Genomic DNA, 23,548 nt, shown 5'->3' on the forward strand with positions numbered 1-23,548 from the left:
CAGAAGTGTTTGGAGCATAAGCTCCAAATATTCTATTTAGAGAATAGAATTAATACATTCATGATATATAAGCAAAACTGATGATATTCTGGTAGGTTTTGACATTTTTTTTGGCTTCTTAAATTTCATTCCAGCTATAGGTGTGAACAAATACTAAGATGACATGGGAGAACTGATGAAAATTTGTGTTTTGATGTATTTTATGAAGAATGTCAAATGGCTTTTTTTTCCTGAGAAATTGAGGGAGTGTATTTAGAAGTAAAAACGCACTATATATTGGAGAAAGTTTGTCTGCTCAATAACTCCTTCTAGATCTGATGATATCCTGGTAGGTTTTGAGGTATAGGTGTGAACAAGAGGTGAGATGAAATGGGAGAATTGATGCAACTTTATGTTTTGATACAAGAGCTAGGACACCAAATTCAGTATGCAGCTTCATAATAACTTAAATAAAGGTAAGGTTTTGGTTGTGCCAGGAAAATAGAATATGCCCAGAATGGGATTTCTTCTCTTAAAACCATACCGAAAAGAGACAGAACCACCAGGCAGGTGAAAGGGAATGGCTGGGATCATGCCCTTTGTGCAGGGGGAGGGGGAAGGAGGCTGCAGCTCCCCCCAGTTGCATGGGGACACACAAAACCATAAAGAAAAGAGACAGAATCATCACACATATGAAAGGGGCTGGGTGGGGGTATGCCCCTCATCTGAGACTGCCACAGCCCCAAGTCTGCTATGTTGCAGATACCTTTTAGGGAGGTTGGGTATGGGTGAAGCTTCTCCCGCAATTCATAAGAGGAACATTGCTGGCTGTTCCCCTTCATCAGGGAGTGAGAGGAAAGTGCACATTTTGCTGCATTCCTCACTCTGGCTGGGAAATAGAGCCAGGGCCAGGGGACACGCATCCCTTCCCCCAGCTGTGTTCGCTGTAATTGTAGTGGCTATGGAGAGGGGCTTCTCATCTGACTCCAAACTACTGTGATGAGAGAAGGCTGGGGTAGTTTTCTCTTCCCAGGGAAGCCTGCATACTGAACCCCTCAGTCCGCCCCACCCCAGAGTAATAATTTAAATAATTTAAATGAAGAAAAATGAAAATTAATGGAGTTAGCCATCTTGGCTACAAGGGCACACTGTTGACTCATATACAGCTTCTCATGCACTGTAATCCCCAGGTCCTTTTCGGCAGAATTCCCATTTAGCCAGTCAATCCCAGCCTGTAGCATGGGATTCTTCCATCCTAAGTGTAGGATGCTGCGCTTGTCCTTGGTGAATCTCAACAGATTTCTTTTGGCTCAATCTTCCAATTTGTGTAGGTCACTCTGAACCCTATCCCTACACCCTAGGGCTACGTCTACACTGGCCTCCCTTTCGGAAAAGGGATGCTAATGTAGCACGTTGGAATAGGCAAATCCGGGGGGGATTTAAATATTCCTCGCGGCATTTGCATTAACATGGCTGCCGCTTTTTTCCGGCTTGGAGATAAGCCAGAGAAAAGCACCAGTCTAGACGTGATTCTCCGGAAAATAAACCCTTTTCCGGAGAATCTCTTATTCCTACTTTCCTACCTTATCTCCAAGCCGGAAAAAAGCGGCAGCCATGTTAATGCAAATGCCGCGGGGGATATTTAAATCCCCCCCCGGATTTGCCTATTCCAACGTGCTACATTAGCATCCCTTTTCCGAAAGGGAGGCCAGTGTAGACGTAGCCTAGGGGTATGTCTACACTACAGCATTATTTTGAAATAGCTTATTCTAGACACAAAATCATTTCGAAATGGTGTTTTGCTATTTTGAAATAGCGCATCCACACTGATAGGACACTGAATCACATTTAAGGCCGCCGGAACTTGTTCTTGCAGGGCATCAGGTCAGGATTTACTTTGTGTGGCTGCTGCCTGAGGCTATCTGAGACCTGTGTTTAAAGGGACCTCACCCCCCGGACAGCTGGTTCTAAGGTTTCCCTGCTTGCTTGCCTACCTCGCTGAGGGACAGCAAAGCACGTTCTGCAGGCAGTAACAGTCTCCCTGGTGTGCCCCACTGGGGGCTTGTGCCTCATTCCTCCCTCACATCCTTCCACTTACCCCTCCCTAACACCCCTTCCTGCTGTACACTAAAAGACACGTGTTCATTACAACAAAGTCTCTTTATTGAACAGAATGGGGGTGAGGGGAGAATGAAACTGAGGTGAGACTGGGGAAAGAAGGTGGGATATGGGAGGAGGGAGGGTGGGAGAGAGGAGGGGAAACCTGGGAGGAGGGAGCTGGCAGGAGGAGGCAAGGAGAGGAAGAGGGAAGAGAAGCTCAGGGCTCAGGGTTGGGGGTCTCACTGTCCCAACTGTCTCCCAGCACCGCGGGTGTGGGGGTCTCAGCATCCCTTGGGAGTGTGGGGAGGAAGAAGTGGGTGGGGGAGGAGGAGTGGAAGGAGGAGCGGTAGCTGGGGAGGTAGCAGGGGCTGGAGCAGCAGGAAGCAGCAAGCTCTGCCCCAGGATCGATGACCACGGATTGTCCTGCCCCCCAGGATGTGGTTCACAGCATCAAAATAGGGGCAGAGGTCTGGGTCTGCCCCTGGTTGGGAGCTGCCCCTTGTGGCCCTGGCATTCGCCTGCCACAGCTCCCTTATTTTCATGCAAACCTTCTCCTGGGTTCGCATGTGGCCTTTGGTGGCCAGGCTGGCAGCCATCTGCTTGTAGACAGTTGCATTCCTCCATTTAGTGTGGAGATCATGGACATTGGAGGCATCCCCCAAACCTGAATTAGGTCCCTGATCTCTGCACTGGACCAGGCAGGCGCCCACCTTTTCTGGCCCCTGGCAGGCTCCTGGGAGCTGGCAGAATGGTCCTGGGGAGTGGTGGAGGGCTGGCTGGCACTGGCTGCCTGGCTCATGGTAGGGCCACTGGGTCAGGTGCCATGACTGCTGGCTCTGGGCTGGCAGGCTTGGAGCTGGCACAGGCACTGTGGTCAGAGTCTACCCCTTTAAGGGCTCTGGGGAGAGAGGAGTTTTCTTGGTTGTGCCCAGAGTAGCCAGCAGGGCACACTGGGAAGGGCTGGAGGCCTCCTATTTTGAAATAAATGTCTCCACAGCGCTTAGTTCAAAATAGCAATTTCAAAATTGGCGCTATTTCTCATGGAATGAGGTTTACCAATTTCAAAATAAGCCCTCCGCTATTTTGATTTACTTTCGAAATAGCAGTTTGGCTGTGTAGACACTGGTAAAGTTTTTTCAAAATAACTTTGCTGTGTAGACACCCTAGAATATCTACCTCTTCCCCCATCTTAGGGTATGTCTACTACAGAGTTTTGTTGGAAAAACAATTGTTTTTCTGAAAAAACCTGAGGAATGTCTACACTGCAATTGTGTTCTTCCGCAAGAAAATCAAAAGAACAGTGAGTTTTTTTCCAGCATTGGTAATCCTCATTCTACAAGGAAGAAGCCTTTTTCTGAAAGAGCTCTTTCGCAAAAAGGCGAGTGTGGACGGGGAAAAGGGAGTTCTTTCGGAAGAAGAAGAAAGAAGAAAAGCACAGGTGCCCTGGTGGCCATTCTGTCCATAGCAATCACAGCTTACATGTGAGAGAGCATCCATACAGTCTAGAGGCTCTCTTTTGAGAAAACAGATCGGTTTTTTGATGCACTTTTGCAGTGTGGACACTCTCTTTCGGAAGAAGTTTTTTGGAAGATCTCTTCCAAAAAAAGCTTCTTCCGAAAGAAGCCTGTAGTCTAGATATAATTTAACAGTTCAACACTTTCCCTGACCTTGTTGCTAACATATATGTAGAAATCCTTCTTGTTATCCTTCAAATCCCTTGCTATCTGCAACCCCATTTGCGCTTCGGCCCTCCTGATTACACTGCTGCATGCTCTAGCAATATTTTTTGTACTCCTCCCTAGTCATCTGTCAAAGTTTCTACTTCTTGTAAGCTTCCTTTTTGTTTTTAAGCTCACCAAAGATTTCCCTGTTAAATGAAGCTGATAGCCTGCCATATTTGTTATATTTTCTTCACATTGGGGTGCTTTGTTTCTGCATTGTCATTAAGGCTCCTTTAAAATACAGTCAGTTCTCTGGACTCCTTTCCCCTTTATATCAGCCTCTCAGGGTTTCAGGCCCATCAATTTGCAGAGGGAGTTAAAGTCTGCTTTTTTTTTTTGAAGCTCAGAGTCCGTATTCTGCTATTCTACTTTCTTTCTTTTGTCAGGATCCTGAACTCAACGTCTCATGATCACTACTACCAAAGTTGTCCACTCACTGGCTATGTCTATACCACACTTCTTTTTTCTGAAAAAGGTAATCAAATTGCACTCTGCAATTTGCATACTTTTTTCCGATTCTTTTTTCAGAAGAGGCTTTTCCGAAATTTGAGAAAAATCTCCTCTTTTGGAAGAGCCCTTCTTCCTTGTGAAACAAGGTTTATAGGGCTTCTGAAAGAGCGCATCTGCTCTTCCAAAAACATTTCAGAAGAGCAGACACGTTCCCTGGAAAAACTCCATAATGTAGACGTAGCCATTTCTATTTCTGCTATCAATTCGTCCCGGTTTGTGAGCAGCAGGTCAAGAGGAGCATGACCACTAGTTGGTTCCTTTAGCACTTGCACCACAAAATTGTCTCCATCACTCTCCAAAATGTCCAGGATTGTCTTATCTACCTCATCCTCCTGGTCTCGTGATCTATAGCAGACACCCACCATAATATTATCCTTGTTGCTCTCACCTCTAATCTTAACCCAAAGACTCATCAGGCTTTTATTCAGTTTATGCTAGAGCTCTGAGCAATCATATGCTCTCTTACCCACAATGCAATTCCTTCATCTTTTCTCCCCAACTGTCCTTTCTGAACAGTGTATACCCATCTCTTTCAGTGCTTCAGTCATGTGTGTTATTGTCTCTGTCATTCCAATCTCTGTCATTCCAATCACATCATAGTTCCTCGACTGCACCAGGACTTCAGATTCTTCCTGTGATAATGGCATGTAACCAGAATATTAGTGAAGAGTTTTCACTTTATCCATCTGTTGTAACTTCCCCCAAATATTCATCTTACGATTTTCCAGCCTTGTGGTTAAATCCTACCCTCCCACTCCCCCCCCCCAAATAATTGCAAAGCTTTTGTTGGTTTCAGAGTGGAAAGGATTACTCACCTTTATTATCTGCTCTAAGGAAGATTATTGTTTCAAAGTTTGAGCAGAATTTATTCAAGGAGTATAAAGGTGAGTGTGGCGGGGGAATAGTCTCATGTTATTAAAACCTTTTTTTTTTAACAGTTCTAGTGCTGAAATTGCTATAGATAGTTGGAAAACGCCTTGATGGGGAAGGCGGAAGGGACTTCAAGTATTTCAGAAAGACCCGGGTGTGCAGTGTGGCTACCTTAGATGCACAGGAAAAAGTTTAGTGAATAGAGCCCTGCACAAATATAAATTTATATCTGCGGCTGCAGAGATCCACAGATAGAAGTTGGTAACTGTAGTTCTGCAGGGCTATCCTGGGAACTGCAGTGGCTGAAGAACACAATGGACGGCGGCTTCTTCAGCACAGCTTCTTCTGCACAGCCCTTTGGGGCAGGCACCAGGCTCACCAGTAGCTGACCCTGGTCGTGCTCTTGGGTTCAAGCAGGATGCCTGCCCCCAGACGGGAGAGGTAGAAAGGAGGGGCAGGGTTGGGGAGGTACAGCCACTCTAGAGGAGCTACTGCTGTGGGGCTCTGGCTGCAGGGTGTGGCGGCTCCATGTTCTGCTCCTTTTACTGCGACAGGTCTCAGGAGAGCACTGTGATTGTGCTGATGATACTGATGTATATAATATGATATATTTATTTATATGTATCAAATGATACAGATAATATAATTAGTATTTATTTATTATATGTTTATATAATATATATCATATGATGTCTGTGTAGCTATTACATATGTATAAAATCAGATCTCTAGCTAGGCTGTTGACTTTTCTGTCAAAATGGGTCAGTACAAGGCAAAGTTGAGAACTATGGTAAAATATATACCTTAGTGCAGAGAGAGTGTATCATAATAACCATAATGCCAACACATTCAAAATGTGAAAGCTATAAATTTAGTATCTTAAATCCACAATAATGTGCCTAAATATAAGTGATTTACTTTTCAAAGTTTCTTACTTCTTGTAGCTCTTAAGGATTCATGTGAGATTCATGGGTGCTCTTCTATTTCTGAATATGAGGCCATTTATACATATGTTTGAAAATTTGGCCTAGGACAGTAAAGATACTTTGTACCAGTATGGCAATAAAAATAAATACAAAAGAACGAAAAAGATATTAAACATATGAATCAAACTAAAAAAAGAATTATATGAAGTTCTACTGTAGTATATGACAAATGTGATCATGTAATTAAAAACTATTACATAATACTTATACTCTTATTCAGTTCACCTATCCATAACTCTCATAAGAGATCTGGGCAGAATCAAGATTGCCCATTGTACATTTCTGTCACTTTCAGTGCATTAATATGCAAACTTTACATTCTTTTGTCAAAGCTCTTTTCAGATGGAATTGAATACTAGTTTTTTTGGGGAAAAGTATATATTTTTGTATTCTTATAAAATACTTATGAATACCAGTAGATGTAAAAGTAAAAAACTCTTAAATTTCCTCTACAGAAAAAAACTTTGTGACGGAAATTTAGTTAAAAGGTTTACCAAGAGCTGGGGAAAATTGGAATCACAATGGCTATGTGCGACAATTAGGTGTAAGGAAATGTATTTAAAATATCTACATCACAGACTAATTTATTCATCTTTTGGAGGCCATTTATGTAGCAAGCAATTGAGTGAATGGAATGAGATTATTGTTACACAGCCTTAGTTTTATTCTCATGTCTGGCACAATGTATTCATCTTTGAAACTGAATGCTAAGAGTATGTTTGAAACCAGCCAGTCTTTTTGTTAGTATCCGACTGTTGTGACATCTGCTTCTATAAAGCCAACATTTTCATCTTTCCTTAGTAATTTTATTGTTAATAGTTGTTTCCGTATAATGAAGCTAAATTAAGTCCATTTGAAGAATATGTATTATGGAGTGTGAAAAGACTTGCATCAGTAGTAACATTCATTTATAAAGCCTGAATGATGTAAAAGACTATGGAAAACAACTTGATTTGTGAATGGCGAGGCTTGTGGTGTATGTTGTTGACTAGAATTGACTGACTAGAGCTGGAAAATTTCTACAGAAAATTTCTGCAGAAATTTCTGACATTTTAAAAATTTTGTCCTGAGTTGAAACAAAAAATCAAAGAATTGAAATTTCCTGCCAAATGAAAATTCAGAAATGTTTCATTTCAAATTTATTGAAGTAACCTTATTGAACCTTTTAGTTTTCATAAGGTTGAAATGCATCATTGAGGCTTTTTCATGATTGTTTATGCAAAAATCAAACGAAGAATTCAAATTTAAGCAAATCATTTTTTTTGTTATTAAATCAGTATACTCCTGTAAACAGTTTTGATCTTATCAAATCAAGATCTTCTGATGGAAAACTTTCTTCAGGCAGTTTCCAATCAGCTTTATATGGTTACTACGGAAAGATGGAAAAGTGAAGCAGATACGTGAAAATGCTTTTGGGTTAATTTATATTAACAAGTGAAAATCAAATTGTATATGCATTGACACAGGTTGTTTTGGCATTGCTAACCAAAATTGTATCTCAGAAGCCACCACTTGGGTTTTTGATTATTCCAATATTTATTCCATTTTCTTGGCATTTTAAAACTTGATTTGGTGTAATCTTGTTTATCATTAGTTATTTTAGTATATGCAGTCACAGACTGAAAGAAGAGCATTTTAAAATAAAAGAAGTTTGTTGATTAAAATCTGCTGTGGATTCAGAAACGATATGGTATAGAATCACTAAGGGTGCATTTACACTGCACCGTTATTTTGGAATAATTAGCATTATTCCAAAATAACAATGCGAGTATCTACACAGCAATTCTATTATTTTGAAATAATATCGAAATAACGGGTGACTTATTCTGACTTCTGTAAACTTCATTCCATGAGGAATAACTCCTCTTCTGAAATTGCTATTTTGAAATAGCTGCAGTGTGGATACTCCACTGCTGCTATTTTGAAATACCTCCTCACCAGGTCCACTCAAACTAATTTCTCTCCAGTGTTTCCTGGGTCTCTAAATCAATATTGTGTGTCCACATTAGGGGAGCCTGGCTTAGACTAATTTTGAGGCTTCCCTCTAGTGTGGATACTCTATTTAAAAATAAGCTATTTTGGAACATATTTACTCTGAAATAAGCGTGCAGTGTACACATACCCTAAGAGTGCATCTACACAGCAGGGTTTAACTTGATATAAGCTACGCAAATTGAGCTAGGTCAATTGTGTAGCTTATTTTAAAATAGCTTATTTCTAAATTGGGAGCATCACATAGCGCTTATTTTGAAAAAAAGCACTCTTCCTCTGACTTTCCTTACTCTTCATACAATGAGGGTTACAGGAGTCAGAGTAAGAAGTCCTCCAGTTTGACATTATTTTGACATTATTTTGAAATAACTGCCTGCTGTGTAGACGTGGACTAAGTTATTTTGAAATAATGTTACTGTTTAGATGTACCCCAATACAAATCAAATGTGCACTGGACTACAGAAATACTTCTTTAGGGAGATGCAGATTGTTGGCACAGTGTGTCTACTAGCAAAGCCAGACATAAACGACCCTGTGTGAGAGTGATGATAAGTGCTTAGAAATCTGGATATTCTTCATCCATCAAAATCTTTAGCAGGTTGTTAAAGCATATTGTAGACTTCAGCAGGTTTAAATCATGACCGGGCCAGAACAACCCCTAGTTCAACAAAAGCAGAGAAAAGGAATTCCATGCAGTTCACTGTCACTGCTTGTGGCTATTCTGAACCCAATCTCAAATAATGAGGTTCTCTCTAATCTGAGGGTATGTCTAGACTACAGAGCTTTTCCGGTATCCAAGGAAAGCTTCTCTGAAAAATATATTGGCAAAGTGGATGCATATTGTCAGCCTCCCTGTAAACCTCGTTTCATGAGGAAGAAGAGATGTTCCGAAAGTGGGTTTTTCCCCGACATTTCACCCTATGTAGATGGGCCAAATGTAGAAAAAAAAGCCTCTTTGTATGCCAATGTTTTGGGTATTTAGCATGAAGCTTCAGATTTTGCATTTCTTGGAGTGATTTTACTCCGAAAAAGTTTCCAAGACAGAGTGCTCCACCCTGCAGTGAGCAGTGAGCTGGGTGAGTCAGGCTGGGCACAAGAGACAAAAAAGGACAAGTGCCCAGGAGCCCTGTCCTGCATTCCCAGCAGAGCTTGCGTCCCCATGCAGGAGTCCGTTTCTCTGTGCAGGACGGAGGCAGGGCTGCCTAGCCACAGTGCCGGACCCAAACATGGCTGGTTTGAGCCAGTCAGCACCTCTCAGGTTCTGCCCACTGTGCTAAGCAGCCAGCACTTCCCATGATGCCCTGGTGCTCCCAGCACCTCCTCCCTGGGGGCTAGAAATACCAAAACCCTGTACACATCTGTTCCAGCCAGCCTGTCCACTTGCGTCTTTCAATGATCACCCTACCTGGGAGATGCCTTGTCATTGTGAAGTGTATTCCCAGCAGAGGCCGCATTCAAAGGATCCCACCCATGGGTCGCATGTTGAGCCTTGCTGAGCCAAACCACACCGTGGGCTGCAAATAAACGGGCTGCATGTTTAGTAGCCCAGTATTACGCCATATATGAATATAGGGTAGTTGTGTTCATTGAACTGTATTATACTTCCCTCACTCTGCTGTTTACACCTGCTCACCCAAGCTCAGGTATATGTCCCACAACCTTTTGTAAAGTTTAATCCAGATGTTGGCAGTGGCCAATACTAAACCTGCCAGAGACAAGATATATTCTTTCTACATTCTGGTACAAGCGGGCAATAGCTTCATAGACCCTTGGTGCCTCGAATGTGGCATGCAAACCAGAGTTAAGAAAGAACAAGCTGATATAGAAAAACACTAGACAAAACTGATGGGTGGATTTATCTTTGAGTGACATATAGAATCTCTAACAACCACATTTTATATTCAGATAATTCAGAATATATATAGCAAGATTCTGCTATCCTGACTGGATTGGTAAGTATTAACTCTTTCCTTCCGGTACAGCTCTACCCTCACAATAGTGTAATAATTTTCTCAGGGAAATGAGTTTGAATTGTGTGTGAAGTGCTGCCTTTCTTATTTGGTGGTAGTTTTCTTTTCACTCAATGCTTACTCGTCACTGGAGTAAGGATATTTTGAAGGGGAAGAAAAGTTTTGAATTACACAAAAGAAACTAACATTTTCAATTTTGGTCTGGATTATATTAATTTTATTAGCTGTACTACAGTGTGCTACTGCTCCCAGTCAGAGGACTGGGAGTCAGATTTACATAGATATTTAGGGACCTGAAGACAGGCATGTCTGAAAATCCCCCTACTCACCTAAATGGGTTAAGCACTTAACTCTTATTGAAGTCAATGGGAGTTAGGCACCTAACCTGCTTAATGCCTAGTGGGATTTATCAAGGTTGATATCTGAAATCTTTCGGTACCTGAACAGCTGTCCATTATTAGTTCTGTAGCTCAAACAGTAGAAGTTCATACTTTAGTTCTTTGATCCATGGCAACAGCCAAGATGATGGTTGCTATATCTCTGTATATGTGTTAGCTGTGAAGCTAGGAGGCAACTACAGTGCAATACATTAATAGAATATATTGTCCATTAAAATTCAAATACTTTTTTTTAAAGTGGGAGATCTGACTTGGTTCAGTATGAACACATTATTTTTCACCCTCACTTATAATTCTCTCCCAACTTCCCCAGTTCAGTTTTATTCTATCATTACTGTACCTCCACAACTGCCACTTAGCCAATAATTCATTATCAAAAGTATGTAAAACATGACACAAAATCTGTTTTCACTTCTATCAGGTGGGAGAAAAGGTGAGGGCGGGGGAAGAGAAAGGACTGTCATCTTAATGATTAACACCAGAAATTTTCCAGTCTCTGATAAGGCTCTTGTAGCAGGAAGAAGGTCCATGCAACAATTCATAAGTGGGTGCAACTTCTACTGACTTCAGTGGAGAATCTACCTTGTTACTTCAGAGCTGAGTTTGCCCCGTGGTGAGTAGAGCCGCTGAGGCAGTTAATTCTCCTATGAACTAAACGGAACAGAATTTCTGATAAAGCAAGGGATTTCCCCTTCTTCATGATGTCAATAAGCTGCCTAGTGACGGTCTGAGATCCTAAATCCCTTAAATTACTAGCAATATACTCTGTAGTACCAGCTAGCGAATGAATTTAAAAAGGGAGAAACGACTGGAGCTGAATCCAATTTTCTAGCTATCACAAAACTTTATTGTCACCGAATTAAAAAAGCAGCTGTGCTAGCTCATTGTGAGACTGATCTCTCTTTATATATTCTCATAATTCATCACAAGCAATTACACTTCTTGAAAAAATGGGTAACTTGACAGACCCTAATGAAGTAAATACAGCTAAGAAGGCTTTGAAATATCAGAGCTCACACTGAGCTCAGAGTTCTGAGCAAGATGAACAAACTGATACACATAATTAAGTCTGCCCCCCAATAAGTAGAAAAGGAATTGTAATGGGTTAAGAAGTCCCTAAAGCTATCTAGCCATTCTTAGTTTCCTGTTTGATCTACTGATTGGAGAATGTGTGAAATGGCAAAAGAAGAACTAAGTCATTCCCAAGCTCAAATCTCCTCCCCATGTGCTCCGATTTCAGCATGAATATTGTCCATTTGATCTAGAGTTTCTTCATCTCATCATAGAGAGGCTGGGTTTAAACTGCAGTTGGGTTTAAAATATTTAGAAAGTTGCTTACAGATGATGGGATAACTTAATGGAGCTGGTTTTCAGAGAGGCAAAAGACATGATATAAAGTGACGTGAATACATCAGAGTGGAGATCCCTTACTGGGGAAATGCCACTATTAAACATTTATCAATAGATTTTGCTGCATATACCACTGACAGTTCAAGCTGTCCTAAGATTTTCATCCTCCTGGAGTTCCATAGCAGTGCACGGTGTGATAAGATTTGCTTCAGATATAAAAATGTGCATAATGCAAAAGAATCTTTTTAATATTTCCCCCTGAAGTACATCACAGTGAATAGAGACATCTATGTTTCAGAGCAGGTTTATTTGTTTTGTAGATGCTACATCTTACAGATTCAAGATTCTGGTATCAAATTATACTTCTTTGTTGTATCTCTTGTGTGTAATTATATATAATGACTTCAAATGAGTCCCTGACCTACTTCAGCCAACTAGGAAAAAATATATTTTCTAAAATGTTAACACTTCATATTGCACAAGACAAGCTACATGGTTATATCCTATTATACCATTTTGGAACAGCAGATGATGAAAACTAACATACTGAGCCATGAAATTACTTATGAGAATTTGCTAAAAAGTACTTCCTGGCTAAAACTCAGATGGTGCTAGGTAACTTAGATATTTCTGCGACCCACAGCTTGCAAAACAATTACCAATATTAAATTCAATGGCTACGTCTACACTGGCCCCAAATTCCAGAAAAGTCATGCAAAGCAGGTAAGTCAGAATAGGGAAATCCGCGGGGGATTTAAATATCCCCCGCGGATTTAAATAAACATGTCTGCCGCTTTTTTTCCGGCTTGGAAGGTAGGAATAAGAGATCCTCCGGAAAAGGGCTTTATTCCGGAGGATCGGGCCAGCCAAGCCGGAAAAAAAGCGGCGGACATGTTTATTTAAATCCGCGGGGGATATTTAAATCCCCCGCGGATTTCCCTATTCTGACTTACCTGCTTTGCATGACTTTTCCGGAATTTGGGGCCAGTGTAGACATAGCCAATAAGTTTATGTTCATTTTTTGGAAAGCCTGATCCTGCAGACCCTTACTGATTTAGATGATGGCACAGAGAGTATGGTTATTAAGTTTGCAGATGATATCAAGCTGGGAGGGGTTGCAAGTGCTTTGGAGGATAGGGTCAAAATTAAAAATGATCTGGACAAATTAGAGAAGTGGTCTGAGGTAAACAGGATGAAATTTAATAAGGACAAATGCAAAGTGCTCCACTTAGGAAGGAACAATCAGTTTCAAACATACAGAATGATTGTCTAGGAAGGAAAACTGCTGAAAGGGATTTAGGGGTCATTGTGGACCACAAGCTAAATATGAATCAACAGTATGACGCCATTGCAAAAAAAGCAAACATGATTCTGGGATGCATTAACAGGAGTGTTGTGAGCAAGACATGAAAAGTCATTCTTCTGCTCTACTCTATGCTGATTAGACCTCAATTGGAGTATTGTGTCCAGTTCTGGGCACCACATTTCAAGAAAGAAGAGGAGAAACTGGAGAAGATCCAGAGAAGAGTAACAAAAATGATTAAAGTTCTAGAAAACATGACCTATGAGGGAAGATTAAAAGAATTGGGCTTGTTTAGTTTAGAAACTGAGAGGGGACACGATAGTGGTTTTCAAGTACCTAAAAGGGTGTTACAAGAAAGAGAGAGAAAAATTGTTCTCCTTGGCCTCTGTTGATAGGACAAGAAGCACTGGGCTTTAATTGCAGCAAGGGAAGTTTAGGTTTGACATTAGGAAAATCTTCCTAACTGTCAGAGTGGTTAAACACTGGAATAAATTGCCTAGGGAGGTTGTGGAATCTCCATCTCTGGAGATATTTAAGAGAAGGTTGGATATACATCTATCAGGGATGATCTAAAAGCTGGTGCTTGTTCCTGCCTAGAGGGCAGGGGACAGGATTTGATGATCTGTCAAGGTCCGTTCTAGTATTCTATGATTCAAGTAAATCTATGGGTGTGATGATCTATGGATGAGTAAGGATTTGGATGATTAACTCCTGCAGCCCCAGTGTGGGGTTGGTACAGCCTGGCACACCATGTTAGATCTAAAGAAGAGATACTGGCAGATCCCATTCCCAGGAGAAAACTATGGTTGGTTTGTCATCTGGCATTTCCCAATTTAGACCTATGCCCTTTGGCCTCCACAGGACCTAAGCCATGTTCCAACGGTTCATGGATCATGTTCTTGGCTCATATGGTAGCCTATTTAGATTATATGGTCATATACAGCTGAGAGCTTGGGAGGAACATCTAGCATAACTCACCACAGTGCTTTGATCCCTAGAGGGGACTGGGCTAATTGCAAATCCAACCAAGTGCAAGATTGGGAAAGAGAGCACCTACCTGGGATGGAATTTGTGGAATATCCTTGTGGACAAAGTCCAGTCTCTCAAACCATACCAACACTCAATCATGAAAAAAAAACCCTAAAAACAAAAAATAACCCTAGTCTGAAGGTTTTTGGGACTCACAGGTTACTACTTCTGATTTGTGCCTGAGTTTTCAAGAAGAGCAGCCCATCTCACAGACCTAATTAATACAGGAGCCCCAAGGTGAGGGCATTGGTCATGGCCTGCAAAAAGGCCCTTTCAGGTGTTGAAAAACCTCTTAATTAAAGGCTGTGTCTAAACTACATCCCTTTTTCGATAAAGGATGTAGATTAGGCATGTTGATATTGCAAATGAAGCTGGGATTTAAATATCCCACACTTCATTTGCATAATAGTGGCTGCTGCTTTTTTTTCAAAATGGGGCTTTTTTGAAAAAAAAGAAGCAGTTTAGATGTGGCATTTTTGACAGAAATGCCCCATTTCAAAAGATCCTGTACTTCTCAAAAAATGAGGAGTACAGAATCTTTCGAAATGGGACATTTCTGTCGAAAATGCCCTGTCTAAACTGCCATTTTTTAAAAAAAGCCCCTTTTCAAAAAAAAGTGGTAGCCACCATTTTTCAAATGAAGCATAGGATATTTAAATCCCAGCTTCATTTGCTATATCGACGTGCCTAACCTACATCCCTTTATTGAAAAAGGGATGTAGTTTAGACACAGCCAAAGAGTCTATACTATACATGTCTGACATCTCAAGAGTTCAGTTTACAAGCTGATTCCTCAGAAGTGGTGAGCTGAACCTTTTACAGATGTCAGAATTGTCTTCTTTCCCTGCTATCAAGGTATAGCTGTGAGTGAGAGGACACTGTTGCAGCTGCCCAGGGAAAATGGTTTAGTACTGAGTGAGAAGAATGTCCACTATTGAATCACTAGTAAACTTACTGCATCTCCAAAATGTTGATTTGAGATTTATGATCCAGGTAGTAAAACAACACACAACTCTGTTTACTTTGTTTGATCACAGCATGAGATGGTATTAAGGCCAATCAAACACTTGAGTCTTGAATATCTATACCAAGTGAATTTAACACTACCATGGGCACAAATTTTTATTCAGTGATGGCAGACTAAGACAAAGATATGACAATTTGTAGATGTGAGTAATAGCTTGAAGACAGCGACCTCGGTTCTCATTCAGAAGTGTTCTATATCCAGACTCTAAGGACCTATTTCATATAGGTGACGCTTTTTTGCTCACAAAGAGCTCTTTTCTACAGAAGAGGTGGTGATAAAACACAAGGCTTTTAAGGATTAAGGATAGACATAAAACATGAGAAATCACTGACATGAAATAGTTTGACTATGCAAACTTCTTTCTAAGCATTTATACTCCTTAGCAAAATTGTTTAGTTTATTATTAGATGGCAAAATGCCATTTGAAATTGAACTGTTGCCAACAACATCAGCTATAATAAGTATTTTTTAAATGTCATTGCTGATATACTGGGGCAGGTTGGAAGTTAGCTGCATCAGTGAATATTATAGCTTTTAGTTTAACTCCTCATTGACAATTTTCAAGAATCTTGGATGCCTGCTTTTATGATTATTCTACTCAATTCACTTCCCTATATCTCGTGAACTGCTCCCAAGTAATCTGTCTTTGCCTGGAAGGATATAGAGAGATTTCATATGAAACATGTGGCTCATATTTAAAATTGACAGCTCTAGTGGGCAAGAACCCTTTGAGTATTTGTCCAAGACTTGAATTGAAGGACTTTTAGGAGCCATGTGCCTATTGGACACTTGCACTGAAGAATTAAAGATCATGCATTTTCCCCTACTATTCTTCTATATCCTGGGTCTCCCTTAGACTGAATTTCTTGGAATGCCAGAGAAAACCCAGGCCTAGGGGGTAGGGTGCTCCCTGGATCATAAAGTGGTGAATCTTCTGTGGAGGCCAATAGTCGTGGATTATCACTTGCCTGAAAATAAACAAGTCACTAGCCCTTCTGTCACTGAGAAGAGGCTTCTTTTTTATGTGCTTTCTTTGTGTAATAGGATAAGACCTTTCATTGGTATCTCTGTTAGCTGCCTGAAGCAGATATGGTTCCAAGTGCTGGGGCAGTCAATTGTATCTTGCAGAAAATTGATTTTGAAATTAGTCATTGCTCCATCACTACCCAAGAACCAGCTGTCAGAAAGGGGAGATCTCCAGAAGCAGCTTTTAAATCTTCCTGGCTTCTCTATGGGGGATTACCAGAAGGCTGCATCATTTTAAGTAAGCAAAACTGTTGATGTGTGCAAAAAGTCCCCTCCCCCCACACTACACATCAAAAGATGAAATCCCACTTGACTTCTTGTTTGTTGGCATGAATCTAGCTTGAAGACAAATATCACCCACCTTTACTTAGCAACAATGATGGTCAATCTTGCAGCAGCTGAAGGTAGATATCTGCAGCTCTTTTTCATCAGGTCCATACATATTTGAATTATCCCCCATTAAACAGCTATCTGTCCTGTAGGCATTACTGTAATCCTGCCCATGCTGATGTGAAGGTGGTTGGTATTTCCAGATAGCATCCCTATATCTGGACCAATGGGATCACCAAGACTGGCGTTAGATTTGCTGGAGCCTGAGACCAAACCCCAAATCTAACTGCCCAGGATTGAAACTCAGTCTTCACTGCCCAGGGACAAAGCCTGAGCTCCACTATCCAGGACTCAGGCTTTTGCTTCAATCCTGGGTAACAGGACTCAGATAACAGGCCCCCTATCTGGGGATGAAGGCTTTGGGGCCCTGCCCAGGTAGATGGAGCTCAAGCTTTGGTTTTGGTCCCTCACCTGGCATAGTAGATGTTGGGTGGGCTCAAGTTTCAGTCCACCCTCCAGAGGTTCTGCAGTAACTTTTGTAGTGAGAAGGAGGTCATGGTGCAATGAAATTTGAGAACCTCTGGTGTCAATATAGGCCATATTTAGGGCATTTTGAAAACACATATTACTGAACTGATAGACCATAAAAGCTCCTTTGCATAGGAAACATTGTGTTCTGTCATGTAAAAATGTATTTAGGGATATTTAAAATATGGTTTATTAAGTTTACAGTCCATAATCAGAGTTGTTACAGTTAAAGAATAATTTCTTAGTTCATGGTTTATTGATCCAGTGCATTCAAACAACTTGTCTGCTGAATATTCTTTTGAATATTGTTGAAAAAGAGCTACTGTATCTCTTTAGCTATATATTTTTTTCTCTTTTAACATCCCACAAACCCCGGACCTCTTAATTCTGCATTTGAAAGCACCCGGCCTGACTAGCCCACATTCATGGACTTTCTGCTTACAGAAGTTCAGGTTACAAGAAATAATGAATTTGTTTCCTTTGGAAAATAAGAGTGTGAAGCTAAGCATTTAATTCTTTTTTCCTGGTATCTTCAACATAGACTTTTATAAAGGAAAATCTATAATGTATTTCTGGACAGACATAATGAATAGCAAAATAGAATAGAAAAAGAAACAATGGAAACACCCAAAGATTAAGGAAAAGGCTTTTTAAGAATGTCTTATTTAAGTGTTCTTGACTCCAAGGCTGTTTTTTGTCTGCATGGTTAAATGACTAGCATGGCCTAGTTATCCCATGTCTTTGAGCTCTCATAGTCACTAAAATAATGCCAAATCAAAGTGGTGGCATTTTACACCCATTTTGCATCAAACTAAATGGGTGCACATGATGAAAGGCAGTGGAGAATCAAGCTCAGTATGAGTGTTTTATGGTGCAACACTGCAGCGTACCCTTCTGTGTCAGTTAGACAATGGACACGAGGCCCAATTCCATGGAAAGAGTCCTGTTGACGTCAATAAAAGTTGAATCAGATTTTTCATGGACAAAGTATATTAATTTCAGTTCATTTTTCATGTATGTTTTCTGGACAGTCTCATTGTTTGCTTAGTCTTGTCCCTTTCCTAAAATAAATTCTGTTTGGCATTGAAAAAATGTTGTTCTGGCTTTTCCAGTGCCTCAACCAGGGGTGCACAAAGCATACCTACTTTGTCTAGGTTGAAGCGGCTTGTTACTGCATGAGACTATTAGCTCCCAAATAAACATGTTGTTAAGATTTGCCACTGGCCTTATATCAGAAAGAAAACCAAAACTGGGGAAATTAATGGCTATAAAGTGGCATGGGTCCTGCTTCCAGAATCTGTAACAATAAAGCCATTGCTGGGATAAAATGACTGATGCTATGGTGAACACCACTGAGTAACTGTTCAGTGAAGAAACTTCCCCTTAAGATTTGCAAAGTGGCATTCTGTGAGCCAACATGACAAAACTAATGATTAAGGATATATGAGATTTAATAACTTGCTCAAATTCACAGAAAGTCTCTGACAGAGCTGGGTAGGGATGTCCTTAGGATTTACGGAGCCCTAAGCCATACTATTAAACTGGTGCTCCTATGCCTAATGGCAGACCTGGGTATGGGATGACAATTTTTTTAGAAATGTGATTTTATAATCTTCAGCAACCCTCTAATGAAATATTTTAAAAGCACGTTTTAAACGAAGGTCCTATAGACTAACACGTTAAATTAAGAAATTGACAGGATATACCCGGTGTTGGCAAATGCCTATTAAAAGGCTTCATTACCACCTGAATGACTCTTTCACAGTTTCAATGTCTGCTAATCTTTTTCACTTTTAAGTTTACTAGATCCTCTCCAGAGAAAGCAGAACAACAGAACAGGAATAGGAAGTGGCATGTGGGTGGACATTAAAACTCAGTGGTGCCCCACATTTTTGGGTGCCCTGTGCAGTCACCTATTCTGCATAAGGGTAAGGATGGCTCCGGAGCTGGGATAAGACACCAGTGTTCCTAAACCCCATTTCTTTTGCCTTAATTACAAAATCATCTTTCCTTCTTTATGCTAATGACACAATATTTCCTTGGCCATTGGACAATAATGTTGGGATAATTAGTTGGCATTCTACATTCCCCATCAAAGTATTTTGTGGTAATCTTCATGACTAGTTGATAAATATTTCAAGTGTTTCCCTTCACCATTGTTTGAAATCATACTCTTTACAAACTATTATAAACATTTTATAATTTGTTTCACCGAAGAAATACAAAATTGACAATATGCACAAAATTGACAATAAATGTTACCTCTAGGCAATAACCTTTTAACCCTTCCAAATTTTACTTATTCCAGAAAGCAAAGTTATGACTGAGCCCTATCAGGTTCCTTATTTTGTGGTCTTTCTAGATGCATAAATGCAATGCAGATATTTCTTTAAATATTTTAATTAGTCTTCAGAAATAGTATAACCATATTGCTTTGTATTTATTTAAAATCACTTCTGTTGTCTGCATGCAAAGTAACTGACTTTATATAGCTTATCACTAAGGCATTAATTTTTCCTATATATGTATATAGCTAATATAGTTCTAAAAAATCTTCTGGCATAATCCAATTGCTTAGTTTTGTATTACTGTGTGTTGCTATGCAGGATACCCAGTTAAAACCATGAAAAATCAAAACAAAATGTGAAAGAGAGAAATCTTAATTTTCTTCCCAGTACTGTATAAAAGTAACAGTGAAATATTAAGTTCCTGAAAGATATGACCTTTTTTCTTGATTTGTGATTTGTACAAGTCCTTCTTTCTATCTTCACTTTTGCATCAATTCTTAGTGTGGCTGGAATGAGGAAATATGTTGTTCTGGTATGTCAGGAGTCATGACTCATAATATCTGGGGAAAAACATAATTCATTATTCACTGGTGGGGAGGGGGGAATTTATGCAATGAAACTTAATTGACATTTTACAATATCTGAAATGGTTTCTGATTAGTTGCTTTAATTATAACAAGATATTCAGTACTATGCTGCTCCTGTGTATAATCTATTTTAAACTGAAAATTATTTTAGATTGGCTTGAATTACTTATCATTTTGTTTGCAGATACCTCAAATCAGCTATGCATCTACAGCTCCAGAGTTAAGTGATAATACTAGGTATGACTTTTTCTCTCGAGTGGTTCCACCTGACTCATACCAAGCCCAAGCCATGGTCGATATTGTGACAGCACTTGGATGGAACTATGTGTCAACGCTGGCTTCCGAGGGAAACTATGGGGAGAGCGGTGTAGAAGCATTTACTCAGATCTCGAGGGAAATTGGTAAGTGTACATTTGTCAGATTTTGTATTTATAGCTGACAAGTTACTAAAGTCTAAGCATCACTAAATACTGTCTAGTCTGTGAGGGATAATTAGAACTCCTACAGATGCATGACCTAGACTGTATTCTGGAGAGAAGTGGAGTATATTATGAATTATTTTGCTGTTCATGAATCTGTCAAGGTGACACTTTGGTGCTTATTCAGAAAGAAGAGTGCCTGACAAAATCAAGAAATTCAAAAAGATCTTACCCATCTTGGAAAGGAGACACTCTTTGACAAATTAGAGATTCTAAGGGTTTGATAAATGGCATGTAATATAGTCATTTTAGATTGAAACTTATACTAGTGAATTGTCATCTTTTTTTAAAAAATGGCAGTTGGACTGTGGCCAGAGTGGTTATGATCAAGTTGTTTTAAGAAAATTCTAATCTTGTGATGACAAAGTCTTGACAAATCTTTCTCACTGTAGTTCATGGAGTTTTTAATCTTGCTGCTCTAAAAATTCTATAAAGTACAAAGACATACCCTGGTTGTTTTTATTTCAGCATGAAATGTGTTATATAAACATTGGCATATTATGAGGAGTATTTTTAAGGTCTGTTTCATCTTTTCTCAGTGCAGTAGTTATTTCTGGCATGAAAAATTGGCTGTTTTTCAGGAACAATGAATTTTAGATCCAATGAGGGGAGTAATAGGCAGTTTGAAGGCGGGAGGAGTAGATATCAGGTACTGATATTTCGCCAACTAAACCAGTGTTAATTAACACAAATAGCTCCCTACTTTACAAAAACCTCAAACAGCTTTGGTATTCCTCCTTATACACCATGGATTAATTTATGGACTTGCAGCATGCCTTGAAGGTCAACAAACTCTTACTTTGTCAGGACAAGTTGTTGGAGGGGAAAAGAAAATTGTAGAGTCAGATGCTCAGATCTGTCTCCAACTTCCTCATATAGATCTAGAGACTATCAGCTTGACTTCCCTAGTTGTCTAGATAAGACACAAAGAGAGTGGCATTTCCAACCTAAGGCTCAAACCATAGAGGGCCTTATAAATCAACAACCTGAAATGGATCCCTTGCATTCTATGCAGTATATAATGATTTGTGTGAGAACTCTGAGTAAGTAATTACACCACTTTCATTCAGTATACCAAGTGGTCTTCATATGTCAACTCAAGTAAAGTACCTTTTAATTATTTGACCAAGAAAGGATCAAGGCATGGTTGATTTTTGTAAGATCTGCTTTTAAAAGACAATACTGCAATTTGCACACCGAGTACCAATGGCTGAACATTTTTTTCCAGTGATGGAATGTGGACTTCTATCACTTAAAAATGCAGCAGGGTTGCCACATGAGAGAGCCCTTGAAGCTCATAATCATTTAATACTTCCTATTAGAAAGATTAGTACAAAGTTACTGAAACATTATTGTGTATCTGCCATTGGCCACAGGCATATTAATAGCACCTATCTCTGTCAGTGGTATCAAAGGCTTCTGGTGAAACAGTTTGGGTGTTTGTCCTATATTCCATGTGTGTGTATTAGATAGAAGTGCAGTCTCCCTGCCTTGTACTAGTATAAAACTAGATGATACCAAACTGGGTGGGGTTGCAACTTCTTTGGAGGATAGGGACATAATTCAAAATGACCTTAGCAAGTTAGAGAAATGGTCAGAGGTAAACAGGATGAGGTTTAATAAAGAGAAATGCAAAGTGCTCCACTTAGGAAGGAACAATCAGTTCCATACATACAAGATGGGAAGCGGCTGTCTAGGAAGGAGCATGGCAGAAAGGGATCTAGGGGTCATAGTGGACCACAAGTTGAATATGAGTTGAATATGAGTCAACAGTGTGATGCTGTTGCAAAAAAAGCAAATATGATTCTAGGTTGTATCAACAGGTGTGTTGTAAGCAAAACTCGTGAAGTCATTCTGCTGCTCTACTCTGCACTAGTTAGGCCTCAGCTGGAGTACTGTGTCCAGTTCTGGGCGCCACATTTCAAGAAAGATGTGGAGAAATTGGAAAGGGTACAGAGAAGAGCAACAAGAATGATTAAAGGTTTAGAGAACATGACCTATGAAGCCAGGCTTCATGAACTGGGCTTGCTTAGTTTGGAAAAAAGAAGATTAAGGGGGGACATGATAGGAGAAAATTTGTTCCTCTTGGTTACTGAGGACAGGACAATGAGTAATGGGCTTAAAGTGCAGCAGCGGAGGTTTAGATTGGACATGAGGAAAAAATTCCTAACTGTCAGGGTGATCAAATATTGGAATAAATTGCCAAGGGAGGTGGTGGAATCTCCCTCTCTGGAGATATTTAAGAACAGGTTAGATAGACATCTGTCAGGGATGGTGTAGACGGAGCTTGGTCCTGCCTTGAGGGCGGGGGGCTGGACTCGATGACCTCTTGAGGTCTGTGATTCTATAGATTGAAAGGAAATTCTGTTGACTTTCAGTATTGACAGAGCTGCCTCAGAATATCTTCCTCAGTCTTCCTTTTACATGACTTTACATTTGTCCAACCCAAGTATAGCTCTATTACCACAGAAGCTAACAAACTATTCCACGTCCAGGATATCTTGTTTGCACAATATACAGAAATCTCTTGCTGATAAACATTTGTCTCTGTAATGAAGGGAAGATAATTCAGATTCATCAGGCTGTTTACTACCTACTAAATCTGTTGTTCAAGATTTAATGGATGCTATTAGGGAGAAGAAACCATTTTGGCTTTCAATAGAGCCACAGCACAAGAGTTAAAAAATTCTTGATCAAAATCTATTCAGCTTGAAATAGAAATACTACCTAGAGCTAGTAAAAAAAAATTCCAATAGAACATTTTTTGTCAGAAAATGCTGATTAGACGAAAGCTAAACATTTCATAGAAACATATTAATTTTTGTCAATGGGAAACCATGAAAATGTTTTTTTTAAACTTGACACATTTTATTTTGTCTTTATCATTATGAAATGTTTAGATAAGGTCAGGGAAATCTATCAATTTGTTATGATTAATCACATGATTTAAAAAAAATTAAATATGGAATTCCCACAGGATAGAAATACCCTTTCCCTTGGACACCTCTACTTCTGCTACTGATGATGGCTTTTCTCCATAACCATAACATCTTTTCTTTTTAAAGGAAAGCACAG

The 23,548-nt window shown here is 39.9% G+C and overlaps 1 protein-coding gene across 4 annotated transcripts in view; it reads left to right on the forward strand.

Moving 5' to 3' along the window:
- Nucleotides 1-23,548, forward strand: part of GRM8 (glutamate metabotropic receptor 8) — a 570,836-nt gene that overhangs the window by 131,036 nt on the left and 416,252 nt on the right. For all 4 annotated transcript variants that reach the window (XM_075928371.1, XM_014573390.3, XM_014573388.3 and 1 more), the window contains one exon: nt 20,179-20,395. In XM_075928371.1, the coding sequence (XP_075784486.1) occupies nt 20,179-20,395 (217 nt within the window). The remainder of the gene's footprint in view (nt 1-20,178; nt 20,396-23,548) is intronic.

The sequence above is a fragment of the Pelodiscus sinensis genome, chromosome 1, assembly GCF_049634645.1.
Source record: "Pelodiscus sinensis isolate JC-2024 chromosome 1, ASM4963464v1, whole genome shotgun sequence".
Taxonomy (NCBI): domain Eukaryota; kingdom Metazoa; phylum Chordata; order Testudines; family Trionychidae; genus Pelodiscus; species Pelodiscus sinensis.